The sequence below is a fragment of the Perca flavescens genome, chromosome 10 (genome assembly GCF_004354835.1).
Source record: "Perca flavescens isolate YP-PL-M2 chromosome 10, PFLA_1.0, whole genome shotgun sequence".
Lineage (NCBI taxonomy): Eukaryota > Metazoa > Chordata > Actinopteri > Perciformes > Percidae > Perca > Perca flavescens.
Window position 1 is genome coordinate 32,155,061 of NC_041340.1, and position 17,255 is coordinate 32,172,315.

The following is a 17,255-nucleotide window of genomic DNA, read 5'->3' on the forward strand; positions in this document are numbered from 1 at the left end:
GATTATCTAATAGATACATTTTCTACTAAGGAATGACTTGGGTTTAGTTAGGAAATGTATACGTGATGTAGGTTATGATTTCTGTTTCCAGTGAAACCACACACATAGAATAACTGAATTTTATTTGTGCTCTGACAGCACTTAATGATGCTAGAGACAAGGAGGGGTCAGTCTTATTCTGATTCTTCTCAACTTTCACTCTGTGAGAGCTTTGATAATTGCACTGAGCGTGTTTCAATTGATTTATATTAAAATAACCAAAGGGGGGAAGCATTTGATGGCATTGCATAATTTAATTATCAGCTTTATGGAAAATTTGACTTCGCCGTATGGGTAGATATGAAATTAGTAAATGTTCACACTTCACACCAGGTTATTTTAATGTTTAAATACATAACACATTCTTTACACAAATTATAAGGCAGTAGTCTGATGTGACATTAACCAGTGACATTCAGGTCCAGGGTCTCTAGTGGATTATGTTTGGCTTGCGGAGATCATTGGTATCAGATTTTGACTCCACGATGGGCAGGAAGATGTAGTATGATATATTAGACACCATTCACCACTTGAACCTACTTTTGACTAACCTCAAAGCACAGGACGTCCCAGAACACTATGCAGGATGGGACTGGTGGGCCTGGGTTTTCAAGGGGGGATGGAAAGCGTGGTTAGCTAGATTTGTTGCACCACTAATAACTTTGATGTTTGGTTTCCTGATCTGTGTATGCTGCATAATCCCACTTGTCAAGAAAATGATTTCCTCCATCTTCATGGTAAACATGATACAGTATCAGGCACTTCAGAACACTGAGTCCTCTGACTTTTTTCGTATGTCCAGATATGATGATGAGGTCTTGGACATTGTTTCCGATAATGTGTAAGACTGATTAAAATTTTGTTTTAATGATTTTTACTTAGGCGTGAAAGCTTGCTACAATTAAAAAGTTTTTTTTTTTTGTACCTCTTTCAAAAACAGCATTTCAGCAATAGACAATTATATCCATAAGTTTGAATCTTTAAGAAGTAAAGTTTGAATCTTTTAAAATGATTAATGATTTAATAAGGTTTGAATCTTTAAAAGGTAAAATTTATTTTTTGTGATTATTTTGTAATCAAAAGGGTGGACTGTGGTGGCAAATTTTGTTTTAACCATTATTGATTAATGATTTTAACCATTTACTTAAAGATTGTTTAAAACCTCCATAGAAAGCTGTTCCTTCTTCGTAGACTCTTAAAGACTAGAGAGGGACAGCTGCAACCGTGAACTATAGCCCAGTAGAGTTATTTAGTTCTACTAGCCTGAACCTTCTCACATTGTTGACTTTTTGCTTAGATAGAAGTGGAGAAGGCCGATGACTGTTTACAACAGTGACAACTACGTAGGCTTCTACCTCCTGAGATTAACTATTGTTTAGGCTAATGAAAAGAACAGGAGCAGAGGGGAAGGTGAGGATAGTTTGACTTTTAATGATGTCCTCTTTTGAACTATGGCCATGCTAAAAGATAAAGTGAGAGGGGTGGCTAAAGAGAGGTTTTCGCTATATGATGTTTGGATGTTTAGATTTTAGGTTAGAAAGACATTTTCAGTTGTGCTGCGTGTACCTTTGAAACTGTGTTTTCTCCATTTGCAAATGTAAATAAATACTCAAAGACCAAACTTTGGTTTAATTCTCTAACAGTCGTTATTCGTTTTCATTTGATCATTGATATTTCTAAACGCTGCTGCTTCATAGGAAACTTCCATCACAAGGCGAAGAGATCGTTTTGGAATATAAAGCTTGGATATTACATTTCCTTGGACTCTTGGGGATTTATGAAAATCAAGTTTTGGTCAAAATACCACTTTGTTGCTGAAAGGACAACGAAAACAGGTATGCATGCACTCTCGGCTGCGCAGATTACGGCTGAATTGATTTATTTTCTGTTACATTGTAACAGTTGTGTACATGGCTGTATATTTTTAAGATTTAATGCTTTAAAGTTATAAAAACGCTCATGAGTGGAAGTTTTATCGAGGTTACAGCGACGCCCCAGTCACAAAGTGTCCCGTTGAAGGGACGGTGATCCTTGAGAGGTTAAAAGTTTATTAATTCTGAACGCGTCTGGCCTGTCTATCGATATTGCACCAAATACGACACTGCACTCCCTTGTGAAGTCGTTTGGATGAAAGGTTCTCAAAATAATCAAAATGCAAACAAACAGACAGACGCAGAGAGATTCCTGGCTTTATTAGAGATAATAATATGTTCAGCCCCCTCTCTCCGAAGCTTCGAATATTCGATGCTCATTACTACCGAAGCTTCGAAGCTCAAAAAATGGTATTCGGACCAGCCCTAGTAAAAACTATTACTTATATAATAGTAGGCTAAAACTATTAATACCGCACAAGTGAAGAGTGAAAGAGAGGCATTATTGGCACTATGTACTTAAAATGACTTAACGTCTGTTCAAGGTGCAGCTTTAAACTCTAATATCATGCTGGGTATTTTAATGAATGATAATGCATCATACAGGGCCGGATTGGGACTCATTTTCAGCCCTGGATTTTCATGCCTTAGACCGGTCCACTTTACTTCACAAATAACTATATTAAAAAAAATGTAATCAAAACCGTAGTATATAACTCTGCAATAGCACCCTGTTCTCTACATCCTTGTAATTCGGTGTATAACAACCCAATGATGTTGAACAATATCAGAATCTATTTCTGTGCAAATAAGTAATCACAGATTAAATAAAGAACAAGATACACTGTATTGCACTTTCTAATGACACCATAATCTATTTTTTCCTTTGAATATTTCATACAACTTTTATAATGGGTCACAAGTAATATTTGGGCATAAAAAGTGATTATATTGTAGCTAATCTGATCATGTTTGCTTGTTAAACACACTGTGATACAACAGCTTACAGTAGATGTGCCATCCACACTGACAGCAGCTATCCCTAATGCACACTACTGGCTCTGCTTCTGACACTAAATCACATTTTATAAATTGTAATTCTCAGCACAAATCTCTCCTTTTTACAAAGCTTTCTGATCAAGTCAAATCAGTGTCATTATGGTAGTGCCGAATCATCTGGCATCATTAATTATCCCAGGGCATTTTTCATATAGAGCAGGTCAACACCACACTCTTATTAATTCTTATAATATTCAGTCAATGAGCAACCATACCTGCCCAAACTGGAGTTCTGGGCTCATATAGCTGCTGATTGGTAACGTTACTGGCTCTTCATTGTCACTGTTAGCAGCAAACTGGACTAGTAGCTGCTGCTGCGGAGCTACAAGAACAAGTTTGATTCATAAACATAGACGCTGGTTTGCAGCTAAAAATAGAAAAAGTTCATTTGGCCGCATCACTTTCTAGAGCTCTCCTTTTTTAAATTGATGCCTTTTCAGTGCCGTTTTTGTGATATTGTGTGGGTAAAATCTGAATCTGACACGTAACCAGTAACATTTGTCTGTCAGGTAAACGTGGTAGTACAAAGTACACAGTAAGTCAGTAGCACACAGTTGGGTTGCATATTAAGTTCTTCTGTAAGTTATTTTGGGGTACAATGGTTCTGGAGAAAGCTGCAAGCAGCAATACAGGAGGCCCAGCAATCGGCACGTTCCAAACAGGCACTGCAGTAGTTCTTTCAAAGTGTAATAAACAGATTCCACAGAGTGAGATAATTCACTCCTTTTTCTTGCACTTTCAAAATTAAGTTTTATCTTGTTGCTGCCCACTGGAAGAAAGGCCAGCGTTTGGGGTGAAACATAACTGCCACATCTGTGTTTATACTGTGGATTTAGAGTGGTTGTGATCACTTCCAGTGTGTGTTTTTTAAATGTTACAACTGCTTTTTAAATGTTATAACCACTTTGAAAAGTCATGGAAAGCCACCTGCACCCATAAAGTATACATAAACAAACTGGCTGTGACTATAAATGATACCGGCGTGCTCCTTTAAGACCTTAAGAACAGTGGAGAGCAAGTTGGCAGTGTCTAATCAGCACGGTTCAAAGAGAACAGTAGGAGTCTTTGTGCCGTGTCATGTGAAAATTACCGGTATGTTGCCCAGCGTTTAGGAAGTCTCATGTTGTTCTCCTTCCCAGTGGAATCCGGGAACTCCTCTGGTATCTGTGATGAAGCCAGATAGCCCCTGGCTCTTAGGGATCTTGTCCTGGATACACAGGGAGAGTCACAAACACTCTGTTAGCCACATTACTGAACAATGCATTCATGGGATAGCCTACTTAAACAACAGCAGTACTTTAATGAATAGGTTCTTTATTTGATACTAGGGGTGTAATGGATCACAAAACTCACGGTTCAGATCGGATCACGGTTTTGAGTCACGGATCGGATACATTTTTGGATCAGCACAAAAAAGGGGGGTATTTAAATGATCAATTAAAAATGTAATAACATGAACTTTCAACAATAATTACTTCTTTCCCCATTAAATTGCAGTTAAACGACAAAAACAGATGAGAAAAGGGTATTTTACAATAACTTTGAATGCACCACGAGGTCGACAACAGTAGTGACCTAGTGCTATATATAGTTTGTGTCTTTTAGCGGCAGACTGTTGTACGTCCCTTTGTTGGAATCCTCTACAGTGAAATACAGACACACTTTACACCATTTACGGTTTAGCTGTCAGCACTTTAACCGTGTTTAATCCAGCTACTAGAGGGATAACGTTACCCAATGCCAAGGGTAACGTTAGTGTTTACTAGCGTGACATGGAGCGATGCTTCTGTTGTTGCCTGTAATGTCGGTTTCAGAGCATCAGAGAGCAGTGCAGACATTTAAGTGGCACCGAAATGAGGCACCGAAATTCGTGTTAGATAACGATCGTTATAACATGCCCCGTTCACGTGAAGTGAAAATTTTGTTGCCTGTATCTTTTCACGGCAACCCTTCATAAAGGTGTATCAGCTTACTTTAAGTTACAGCAACAGAAAACATGCATTTCACACACACTATTTTCACGGTTAAACTTTGCACCTGATCCGCGGTTCACATGCCTTCCAAACCGTGATCCGTACGGACCACGGACCAACTATGGTCCGTTACACCACTTTTTTTTTTTTTTTTTTGTCCAACTTTTTTTTATTGACTTTTAAATGTAAACAAAAAGTGACAGAACAGAATGAACAAAGTGAACACAGCATAATGGAACTGATATGTCACTTCCCCTCAAGTCCCCTACACCGCAAACCAACCCAGTACAGGTCCAAAACAGGGACAGACGTTACACCACTATTTGCTACTGTGAAGCTCAGTGATTGCATGCAAACAGCTGTATGAGGTCATATTTACAGGTGTCACTGCTAGGGATGCAACTACCAATTCTTTCCATTGTTGATTATTCTGTCAATAATTTTCTTGATTAATCGATTAGTTGTTTGGTCTATAAAATGTCAGAAAATGGTGAAAAATGTTGATCAAGGTTTCCCAAAGCCCAAGATGAAGTCCTTAAATGTCTTGTTTTGTCCATAACTCAAAGATATTCAGTTTAAGAAAACAGAAAGTATTCACATTTAATGAGCTGCAATCAGAGAATTTTAGATTTATTTTCTCCATAAAGAACGACTCAAACCGATTACATGTTATCATAATAGTTGGTGATTAATTTCATCTTAATCTTAATTGACTAGTTTGGATCAACAGAAGCAGATTTCCAAGACAGTGGACGACAGAAAGAAGCAGCATACAATGAAAAATACTCAAGTACAGCTAAGGGACATAAAATTGTCAGGGATGTAGGCTTGGACCCAAATGCAGGAAGGCGAGGAGAGTGCAGCAGTTTGAAATAATAGAAATTGAATGAAACACAAGGAGACTTACAAACTTGTAAGCAGGGCAGGTGAGGAAATCCAGAAACAAAGGAACAAGGAAGAAATGGGTAAAAATCCAGGAGCACAAAAACACAGCAGCAAACAGAACAGAACTCTACACCAAAGACTGACGACGAAAAACAAATGACGATCCACCAACAACAGACACAGAAGACACAGGGACTAAATACAACAGGGGTCCGTTCCAGAAAGCAGGTTTAGTGAAAACTCTTGAGTTTGTTAACCCTGAGATGAGGGAAACTCTGGGTTTTCTGTTTCAGAAAAAGAGGTAACTTTACCTCAGAGTCAGTTACTATGGTAACTGAGCCTGTGAACCTAACCTGGTCGGGAGCAGGTTTTCTTCTCACTCATTTCCTCAGTCAGTCATTCAGTCTGTATCAGGCGCTTTTTAATGCAGTTTGTTATCTGTATAAATAAAAAAACGCATTGGTTTATGTTAGGCAGATTATAAAACGTTTTTTTCTCAAACATGTCATGTCCTTTGTTTCGACGATCAGGTTGATGAAAAAGCTGTATTAATTCATAGAGAGTTTATGTCGGGAGATGATTGAGTCCCGACTATAGATGTATTTTCATTTCCACATAACCGATTTGAGAGGTATTTTTTAATCACAGTCCATTAGATATGTAGATACCTTATCCGCAGATGCTTTAACCACACCCTTAAGGAAGGCCAGACGCCCCAATCTTGGAGCGAGGCAGTAATATCAATTATTCCTAAGGAAGGCAAGGACAAGGGAGAATGCAGTTCATATAGGCCAATATCCATTTTGAATATGGATTATAAGTTATTTGCCTCAATTATGGCCAAAAGTATAGAAAACATTGTCTTTGAAATGATAGACCCAGACCAAACAGGGTTTGTCCGGGAAAGACAAACACAGGAAAATATTAGACGAACACTCCACGTGGTAGACTATGTGATCAAGGGAAATATTAGTGCAACACTGATCAGTTTAGATGCAGAGAACGCATTTGATTCAGTTGGATGGGGCTACCTTTACCTAGTACTGCAACGTTTTGGCTTTAATGAAAAATATGTTCAGTGTATTAGATCACTCTATTCAAAGCCCATTGCTAGGATAAGAATCAATGGCCACTTAACTCAATCCATCAAGCTAGAGAGAGGATGTCTTCAAGGCTGCCCACTAAGCAGCGCCGGCCCGAGCCTTTTGGGGGCCCTAAGCAGCACGCGGAGTCACCTGTGCTTGACGATTATTGACACAAATGTCACGCTATAATGTTACATTATAAGTGAATACAGTCAGGTAATGTATTAATACAGTGACAGATTATGAACTATTGTTCTGGGCACAGATGCATAAGGACCCTTCCCCCCTACTCTATTTTTGCAAAAGTGGTTGCAAACCGTGAGTAAATGTGATTTCCTGTATTCTGGTGCATTTTTGGGATGGTCAGCTGGAGAAGGGCAATACCTAAATTTGTTCAGATTCATAGCCTTTTGCTTTTTGACTTAATAAGGTAGTGACTTCACGCAACTACTTGGGATTCAGGGCCAAACAACACGTTCAATCCCACAGGACTTTATGTTCGAGTAAAATATTACATCTATTTATCCTAATAGGGATGCATATTTTGATTTTTTTTCCTGACCGATAGCCCGCCCGTGTTAACCGCTTATTAACCGTTAACAATCAGCCGACTAAGTCCAAGTCCACCCGTCTGGGAGAGTTAGCAGCCACAATGTTGCGTACATTGTTGTTGACACATGCAGCAACTTTCCCATTCCCCAAGTCTCCACCACATCAATTAGTCTAGCTGCATGGTTGTCAGCTGTGGGTTTGCCGGACATACACTGTGTTAGTAGGAAGTAGGGCTGGGCGATATGTCCTCAAAAAACCCCCCAAAAAAATCTGATTCATGATTTAAATCGATTATTCTCCCCCTACTTAAAATCAATCTGCAGATGACAAATAAATGACAAGATCACACACACACACAGACACACACGGGGCATGTATACCATTATGATTATTCATGCCAATTTTATGCAAATTGATTTGAGTGTTTTCCCTACCATTGTATTGGGGGGGTGCGCCCTCTGTAAAAGAATGACAAAATGATATTATGCTATATATTCAACAAATTATATAATTATGCTATACAACAACAACTCAACAGATGTGTGAGATAAAGCTGTTTTCACACATACAGGTAATTCACTTCTCGGTCCTCAGTAAAAGTTCAATTCATTTTGACTTGAGTCGCGCAACCTTGCCCCTATTTTCACCTGTTGCTGAGTAACGTACATTAACATGCCATGGTCTCATGAGTGTAGCATACCTATAGCAAGCTCCTTCGTAATAACTAGCGGTAAAAAAAAAAAAAACATTGAAGTGGAGCTCCATGCTATAAAGCGGCAATTGCTAGTTGTTTAAGCCGCTACAGACCTCCATCACAGCTCGGTCGTATCAGCGGCTTTTAGTAGATGTGTTGAGCTGCAACAGAGTTCTTCAACACCGGGTCTCAACACCTGACAGTGCTCCATGGTGCTCCGTCAGGTCAGTGGTAGTTTGTGGTTCAGCAGTGTTTCCTCTATGTTGATTGGCAAGTGGCGGTCCGCCACAGTTAGATTTCTCCCGCCACGGTTACAGAACTGTACAAAAAGCCGTCTATCAGCCGTGATTGTTAGAGAGTAGGAGAATAGCGCGGACACACGCTTTACAACTCGAGTGGGCACGCGTGCCACTTTGAGATAAGGGAGAAAGAAAAAAGAGACAGGCTGTCCGGAGGACCCGGTTGAGATGGCATGTGTGCATCCTTGAGAACTGTAAGTCGTATAGCCTAACTTATGTTGTCAGTTCATTTAAGCCTGTATTAGTCTATAGTTCTTGCACAATTTAGTTTCACCTTCACCTGCTAGCTAAATTGCACGTGACTGTTGATTCAATACAACGCCCTTGATATCATATCATGGCATAGTAGGCTAAACCGTGATTATTTCATACATTCATGTCCCGAAACATATTAGGGGAAATTCATTCAACATAATTCACAGCCAAATAACTGGTGTCTGCTGAGGTGCGCAGCGCTGTTCAGACCGTGCGCCGCTTCCCTTTTTTTCTCCATAAACTCCGCTCTCAGCTCCTCTGCCAGTTGCTGCATGAACTTCCTCCGGGACATTTTACAGTTGGTGCACTCCTTAGAGAGGATGTGTGCAATGATTCCAGCCAGTAGCATGTATAAAGTTATATGAACACCTAGGCATCTACCGGCCATCTACGTGTACCGCACCTTTTACAGAGTGAGCGTGCGGTGCTTTTCTTCTGATTCAGAACAGAGTCCATCCACGCCGTAGCCTACGTTACCGACTCTGGCTTTACCTTCGGCCCATCGGTGATGCCCACACTTGTTACTCGAGGCCGCTAGTTATGTTTCTCTGACAGAGACTATGATTATTACTAAGCAACTAAGATGCATCTTCAACCACGCAAAAGATTAAAAACAAAACCGCGAAAATCCGAGCGGACCATGTATGGCCAAAATAGTTTAAAGTGATTGTATTTTCTTTGCCTTTTGTGTAATGTATATAGCCTAAAAACAATTTTAAATGAAAATACAGACTCTTTTAGGAAAAGTCAGGTACCAGCAGGATTGTATATTTTTTATTTAGCAAAGTTATTAATCAAAATGATCAAAATGACCATCCTGGCCGTTCTAGTGTTAAGGAACAGGCCACAGGGGACAATCTAGCAGCATGTATGCTACTCAGCATTAATGGGCCACCTCCTTCTGAATTCCCCTATAGCCGAGCCTTGGAGCAAATGCGACCAAAATTTGAAAGGGTGCGACTAAGATTTTTCCTAGGTCGCACCGGTGCACCTAACGTCCTCGCAACCGCTGCTTCTCAACTAAGGAAGCCATGTCGTTTATATCGATATGGTTTAATGTTGCGTTACATGACCCATTCCTTCTGGAAAGCCGGGCCTGTGTTTGGATCTCTCCTCCGCACAGCCCCGCCCCCATTCACTCACACACGGCCGGCTCACCGGCAACATGGAGAGACACAGCGCCGCCGGTCCAAACTCCCGACATTTGTCTACAGTTTTAATTGTTATTAACACAGCTGTATATTGTTAAGTATGAGAGGGAAACCTGTATTGGTACCAGTGTTTCTGGTAACTCTCTGTTACTGCGGCCGCCACGGCGAAAAACACATTAGAAGTTATTAAATGCAACTAACTTCAGTTGGTTGAGTAATAGCATGTAAGACGGAGCCTGCTGGATCATAGTTCATAAAAATGCAGCGCAGTGACGAAACAGACATTTCACACAAGACGGGTGTAACGGCGCTAATGAGTCAGCCGTCACTCTCTGAGTAGCCTAGCATATGCTTCAGTCCATCGCACTCCCTCGGTCTTTCAGTCGTTTTTTTTTTCTTTCTAAAGATTTCGGCCTTTATTTTGAGCTGAAGACATGAAAGGGGAGAGAGAGAGGGGGGGAGTGACATGTAGGAAAGGGCCGCAGGTCGGAGTCAAACCTCTATATTTACCAACTGAGCTATCCGGGCGTCCTCTTTCTCTGTTATTGTTGTTGAAAGCTTATGCAGGACCTTTTTATATATATATATATATATATATATATATATATATATATATATATATATATATATATATATATACACACATACATACATACATACATACATACATACATACATACATATATATATATTAGGGGTGGGGGAAAAAATCGATACAGCATAGTATCGCGATATTTCCCGTGGCAATACTGTATCGATACACAGACGCCAAGTATCGATCTTTTATTATTTAAATTGCACATGAGAATTTAACTTTTTGGTAGTAGAATAATAAAATCAATTGCTTATTCAGTCCACCAGATGGCGCTGTTTGTTTTCTGGTGAGGTCAGCGGGGTGACTGTCAGCGTGCAGGAGGATGTAGATAAAATAAACATGGCAGCGTCAGAGAAAGAAATCAGAAATGCACCATCTGCGTTTAAATCAAGTGTTTGGACTTTTTTCGGATTTTTTAACAAGGAAGGGACAACTGAGATGGATATGAGACATGGGATTTGCAAGGAGTGTCGTATGCAAATAAAATACTCAGGGAATACCACAAACATGAGGGCTCATCTCACACGCCACCATCCAGAGTTAGCGTTGGCCGAGGGCGGTAAAGCTAATGCTAAACCAGCTCCATGAAAAACCAACCAACACTGGACACACTTAGCTTGACAAAGCTACCTCCCAATTCAGAGCGAGCTAAGAAAATAACTCAAGCTATCGCCTACTTCATGTGCAAAGACCTGCGTCCATACAGCGTTGTGGAAAATGAGGGATTTTGTCACTTGCTAAAAACACTGGAACCAAAGGTGCACGTGACTCCGTCGCTTTTTTTCACAGATACAGCCGTGCCCAAGCTCTACAGAGAAGTTAAGCTTAAAGTTAAGGAAAGTTTGAAACCAGCAGAGCGTGTTGCATTGACTTGTGATGCATGGACGTCACGGGCAGTGGAGTCCTATGTGACTATTACAGCTCATTATCTCACAGAAGACTGGCAACTGCTGTCTCACGTTCTCCAAACTAGAGCAGTACACGAAAGTCACACCGGGGCAAACATCGCTAACCTTCTGCAAAATGCAGCACGGGAATGGGGGATTGCAGACAAAAACCTGGTGGTTGTCACCGACAACGCTTCTAACATGGCCGTTGCCGTTCAGTTAGCGGGACACCTCCATGTGAAGTGTTTCGCACACACGCTGAATCTGGCGTCGCAGCGCGTTAAATCTGCCAGCAGTGGCCAGGCTCATGGGGAGAATGCGGCGAATAACCAGCTTTTTCAACAGAAGCACGGTGGCAAACCACGCTTTGGAGAAAAACAGATGATGTTACAGCTCCCGACCCATAAACTGAAGACTGATGTCAGCACGAGATGGAACAGTGCTTATGAAATGCTACTGCGGTTTCTTGAACAGCAGCCTGCCGTTTGTGCAGCGCTGTTGTCTCCCGAAGTAAGAAAGAGTAGCACAGATGTCTTCACATTGAATGAGTCTGATATTGGGAACGCTGAAGAAATTGTGCGAGCATTGAAGTCGATGCAAGTGGCGACCACCGTGATGTCTGAGGAAAAGAATCCTACTCTCTCACTCGTCGCACCGCTGCTCGCACAGTTGTTACATGACACACAGGACAACATTGGTGACACAGCGCTAATCAGAGACGTCAAAAAAAGCATCAGTCAAGATCTTAACAAGAGATATGCCAGTGCAGCAGAGAAGAACACCCTCTACACAGCATCATCCCTGGACCCCCGGTTTAAAACCCTGCCATTCCTGTCCCCAGAGGAGAGACAGGAAACCTTTGCCAGAGTGGTTGCCGAGGCAGTAACCCTTCAGGTAATCAAACATTTAAATAATAATTAACCCACATGTCACTCTCTACTAATATTGTAGTCATATTAGTAAAGATTAAAAAAATAAAGACAAACTATAAATTACCAAATATAAACAACATTTTCTGCATACTTAATTAAAGATACAGTACATATTTATTCTCTCCTACTGTGTGTGTGTGTGTGTGTGTGTGTGTGTGTGTGTGTGTGTGTGTGTGTGTGAATTTTACAGGAAGAAATTAGGCAGCAGATCATCTCTGAGCCAGAAGTCCAGGAGCACCAGGAGGAACCTGGCTATACTGAAGAGGAACCTGGACCAGCCAAAATGAGGAAGTCATGTGGGCTAACAGACTTACTTGGTCAGACTTATGGTGATGTTGGAGCCCCAACAAAATCATTAACTGCCATAGCTGAGGAGGAAGTGAAAAGATACCAGGAGGTCACACCACTGTCACTCACAGAAGAGCCTCTAAGCTGGTGGAAATCACATGAGCGAGTCTATCCTTTCCTGGCCAAGCTGGCAAAAAGATACCTTTGTATCCCAGGTACTAGCGTCTCAGCCGAAAGGGTCTTCTCGACGGCTGGAGACATTGTCACAGCACAAAGGAGCACTCTGAGCTCAGAGCATGTTGATCAGCTCCTCTTTCTGAGCAAGAATGCTGACATTCCTTCACTGTCCAAATGTTTTTGAACTTTTTTTAGTACCAAGGTTGGCAGCAAACAGTAGCCCATTTTGTTTACTTAAAGAGTACATGTTGCAATTTATTTAATTTTAACATTTTATTTGAATGTAAGGCTACATGTTTTATTTTATTTAAATTTAACAGTTATTGCCTTTCCCTAGGGGCTGAAGGGCCTGCACAACTTTTTTTGTACAAGTTTCATTGTAAAAAATACCTGTAGTAGCACAGCAGTGCATACCTGTTTGTATTACAGTCTAGTCCACCTTAATTAAAAATGCAAACAGTTCAGTTTGCCAGTTGTATACAACATTTATAACATATTCATTAAAGTGCTGGTTAGTCAGTCAGCTTGACAGTCCCATTTTACAGCAATAAAATTCATGTGAGATGAACAAACAGATGTTGACAAAGTTTTCCTTTGGGGACATAATAATGAAGTTGGAAAAAAGGTAATAAATTGCAATATATTGCAGAATATCGCAATATGTTTAAAATCGCAATAATATCGTATCGTGACCTAAGTATCGTGATAATATCGTATCGTGGTACCTCTGGTGATTCCCACCCCTAATATATATATATATATATATATATATATATATATATATATGTATATATGTGTATATGTGTGTATATATGTATATATGTGTATATGTGTGTATATATATATATGTGTATATATATATGTGTATATATATATATATATATATATATATATATATATATATATTAGGGGTGGGAATCACCAGAGGTACCAAAATGTATTTATTTTATTTTTGTGCTACTACAGGTATTTTTTACAATGAAACTTGTACAAAAAAAGTTGTGCAGGCCCTTCAGCCCCTAGGGAAAGGCAATAACTGTTAAATTTAAATAAAATAAAACATGTAGCCTTACATTCAAATAAAATGTTAAAATTAAATAAATTGCAACATGTACTCTTTAAGTAAACAAAATGGGCTACTGTTTGCTGCCAACCTTGGTACTAAAAAAAGTTCAAAAACATTTGGACAGTGAAGGAATGTCAGCATTCTTGCTCAGAAAGAGGAGCTGATCAACATGCTCTGAGCTCAGAGTGCTCCTTTGTGCTGTGACAATGTCTCCAGCCGTCGAGAAGACCCTTTCGGCTGAGACGCTAGTACCTGGGATACAAAGGTATCTTTTTGCCAGCTTGGCCAGGAAAGGATAGACTCGCTCATGTGATTTCCACCAGCTTAGAGGCTCTTCTGTGAGTGACAGTGGTGTGACCTCCTGGTATCTTTTCACTTCCTCCTCAGCTATGGCAGTTAATGATTTTGTTGGGGCTCCAACATCACCATAAGTCTGACCAAGTAAGTCTGTTAGCCCACATGACTTCCTCATTTTGGCTGGTCCAGGTTCCTCTTCAGTATAGCCAGGTTCCTCCTGGTGCTCCTGGACTTCTGGCTCAGAGATGATCTGCTGCCTAATTTCTTCCTGTAAAATCACACACACACACACACACACACACACACACACACACACACACACACACACACACACAGTAGGAGAGAATAAATATGTACTGTATCTTTAATTAATATGCAGAAAATGTTGTTTATATTTGGTAATTTATAGTTTGTCTTTATTTTTTTAATCTTTACTAATATGACTACAATATTAGTAGAGAGTGACATGTGGGTTAATTATTATTTAAATGTTTGATTACCTGAAGGGTTACTGCCTCGGCAACCACTCTGGCAAAGGTTTCCTGTCTCTCCTCTGGGGACAGGAATGGCAGGGTTTTAAACCGGGGGTCCAGGGATGATGCTGTGTAGAGGGTGTTCTTCTCTGCTGCACTGGCATATCTCTTGTTAAGATCTTGACTGATGCTTTTTTGACGTCTCTGATTAGCGCCTGTGTCACCAATGTTGTCCTGTGTGTCATGTAACAACTGCGAAAGCAGCGGTGCGACGAGTGAGAGAGTAGGATTCTTTTCCTCAGACATCACGGTGGTCGCCACTTGCATCGACTTCAATGCTCGCACAATTTCTTCAGCGTTCCCAATATCAGACTCATTCAATGTGAAGACATCTGTGCTACTCTTTCTTACTTCGGGAGACAACAGCGCTGCACAAACGGCAGGCTGCTGTTCAAGAAACCGCAGTAGCATTTCATAAGCACTGTTCCATCTCGTGCTGACATCAGTCTTCAGTTTATGGGTCGGGAGCTGTAACATCATCTGTTTTTTCTCCAAAGCGTGGTTTGCCACCGTGCTTCTGTTGAAAAAGCTGGTTATTCGCCGTACTCTCCCCATGAGCCTGGCCACTGCTGGCAGATTTAACGCGCGCTGCGACGCCAGATTCAGCGTGTGTGCGAAACACTTCACATGGAGGTGTCCCGCTAACTGAACGGCAACGGCCATGTTAGAAGCGTTGTCGGTGACAACCACCAGGTTTTTGTCTGCAATCCCCCATTCCCGTGCTGCATTTTGCAGAAGGTTAGCGATGTTTGCCCCGGTGTGACTTTCGTGTACTGCTCTAGTTTGGAGAACGTGAGACAGCAGTTGCCAGTCTTCTGTGAGATAATGAGCTGTAATAGTCACATAGGACTCCACTGCCCGTGACGTCCATGCATCACAAGTCAATGCAACACGTTCTGCTGGTTTCAAACTTTCCTTAACTTTAAGCTTAACTTCTCTGTAGAGCTTGGGTACGGCTGTATCTGTGAAAAAACGGCGCGACGGAGTCACGTACCTTGGTTCCAGTGTTTTTAGCAAGTGACAAAATCCCTCATTTTCCACAACGTTGTATGGACGCAGGTCTTTGCACATGAAGTAGGCGATAGCTTGAGTTATTTTCTTAGCTCGCTCTGAATTGGGAGGTAGCTTTGTCAAGCTAAGTGTGTCCAGTGTTGGTTGGTTTTTCGGCGGAGCTGGTTTAGCATTAGCTTTACCGTCCTCGGCCAACGCTAACTCTGGATGGTGGCGTGTGAGATGAGCCCTCATGTTTGTGGTATTCCCTGAGTATTTTATTTGCATACGACACTCCTTGCAAATCCCATGTCTCATATCCATCTCAGTTGTCCCTTCCTTGTTAAAAAATCCGAAAAAAGTCCAAACACTTGATTTAAACGCAGATGGTGCATTTCTGATTTCTTTCTCTGACGCTGCCATGTTTATTTTATCTACATCCTCCTGCACGCTGACAGTCACCCCGCTGACCTCACCAGAAAACAAACAGCGCCATCTGGTGGACTGAATAAGCAATTGATTTTATTATTCTACTACCAAAAAGTTAAATTCTCATGTGCAATTTAAATAATAAAAGATCGATACTTGGCGTCTGTGTATCGATACAGTATTGCCACGGGAAATATCGCGATACTATGCTGTATCGATTTTTTCCCCCACCCCTAATATATATATATATATATATAGTAGGCTACCATGAATAGGACAGGATAAACAACAAAAAAACACTGGTGAATGTTGACCATAACACATAGAAAAACACACAAGGGCAGTCCTTCCAGGATTTCACAGCCTTTTTTGAGATTGTTGCGGCCCAAAAGGCCAGATTTCACGGGAGCTTTTGTAAAAATTGCGATAAAAGTTGTGGTGTCTTTTGTATGTGTGTTGCAATGAAGTTGCAGAAGATAGTGAAAGGTGCAAAAAAAGTTGAAATTTTTTTTTATAGTTCTTTAAAAATAAAAAGGAAACTTGTTTTGGGGAGAATAATAATTAGTACTATTAATTAATTCAGGATGCTGCAAATGTTGGTATAATGGGAAAATGGCTGGTGGATTTAAGACAAAAAATAATTTATTGAATGAATCAAATATGAACATATCTGTCACTGTCAGTGGCTTGTTGATCACATTGTTAGTTAATGTCCTATCCTGGCCACACACACAAACACACATATACACACACACACACACACACATTCATTCATACGGTTTGATAAAGTAATTATTGGACTTTAACTTATCATTGCACTTACAATAACGAGCATAGCTGTCCTCAATTTAGGTCATCTGCGTTTTTTCCTGCATCCACCGTGTGTGATTGTGTGTGTGTGTGTGTGTGTGTGTGTGTGTGCGTGCGCGTGCGTCAGTCGCGGGGAAATGGAGCAGCAGCCCCGCCCGCTGCAGAGAGCAGACAGTACTGAACAACCAAACAGCAGCCGCTTCAGTGACTATATAATGAAAAATCGTTACAGCGTACATTGACGTTAAAATGTACACACGTTGGCAGTAGAGTCTGAAATGTTTTGCGCGGTCTTTCGCTGTACGTTTTGTTGGTAAATGTGAGATGTTCGAGTCACACACACAATTGTCTTTATAACAGAAACAAGGAAATTAATTTGACCCGTTCT

General features: G+C 40.7%; 1 protein-coding gene across 3 annotated transcripts in view; it reads right to left on the bottom strand.

The window, feature by feature from the left end:
• The window catches only part of st3gal5 (ST3 beta-galactoside alpha-2,3-sialyltransferase 5), a 66,992-nt gene that overhangs the window by 36,949 nt on the left and 12,788 nt on the right, over positions 1–17,255 (bottom strand). The window contains exons 1-3 of one of the 3 annotated variants that reach the window (XM_028589119.1): positions 6,496–6,565; positions 6,181–6,265; positions 4,060–4,176 (exon numbers count right to left, since the gene is read on the bottom strand). In XM_028589119.1, coding sequence (XP_028444920.1) covers positions 4,060–4,091 — 32 coding nt within the window. In that variant the 5' untranslated portion in view covers positions 4,092–4,176; positions 6,181–6,265; positions 6,496–6,565. Of the gene's footprint in view, positions 1–4,059; positions 4,177–6,180; positions 6,266–6,495; positions 6,566–17,255 lie in introns of those variants that run through there. The other 2 variants (XM_028589118.1, XM_028589117.1) reach the window with 2 other exon arrangements.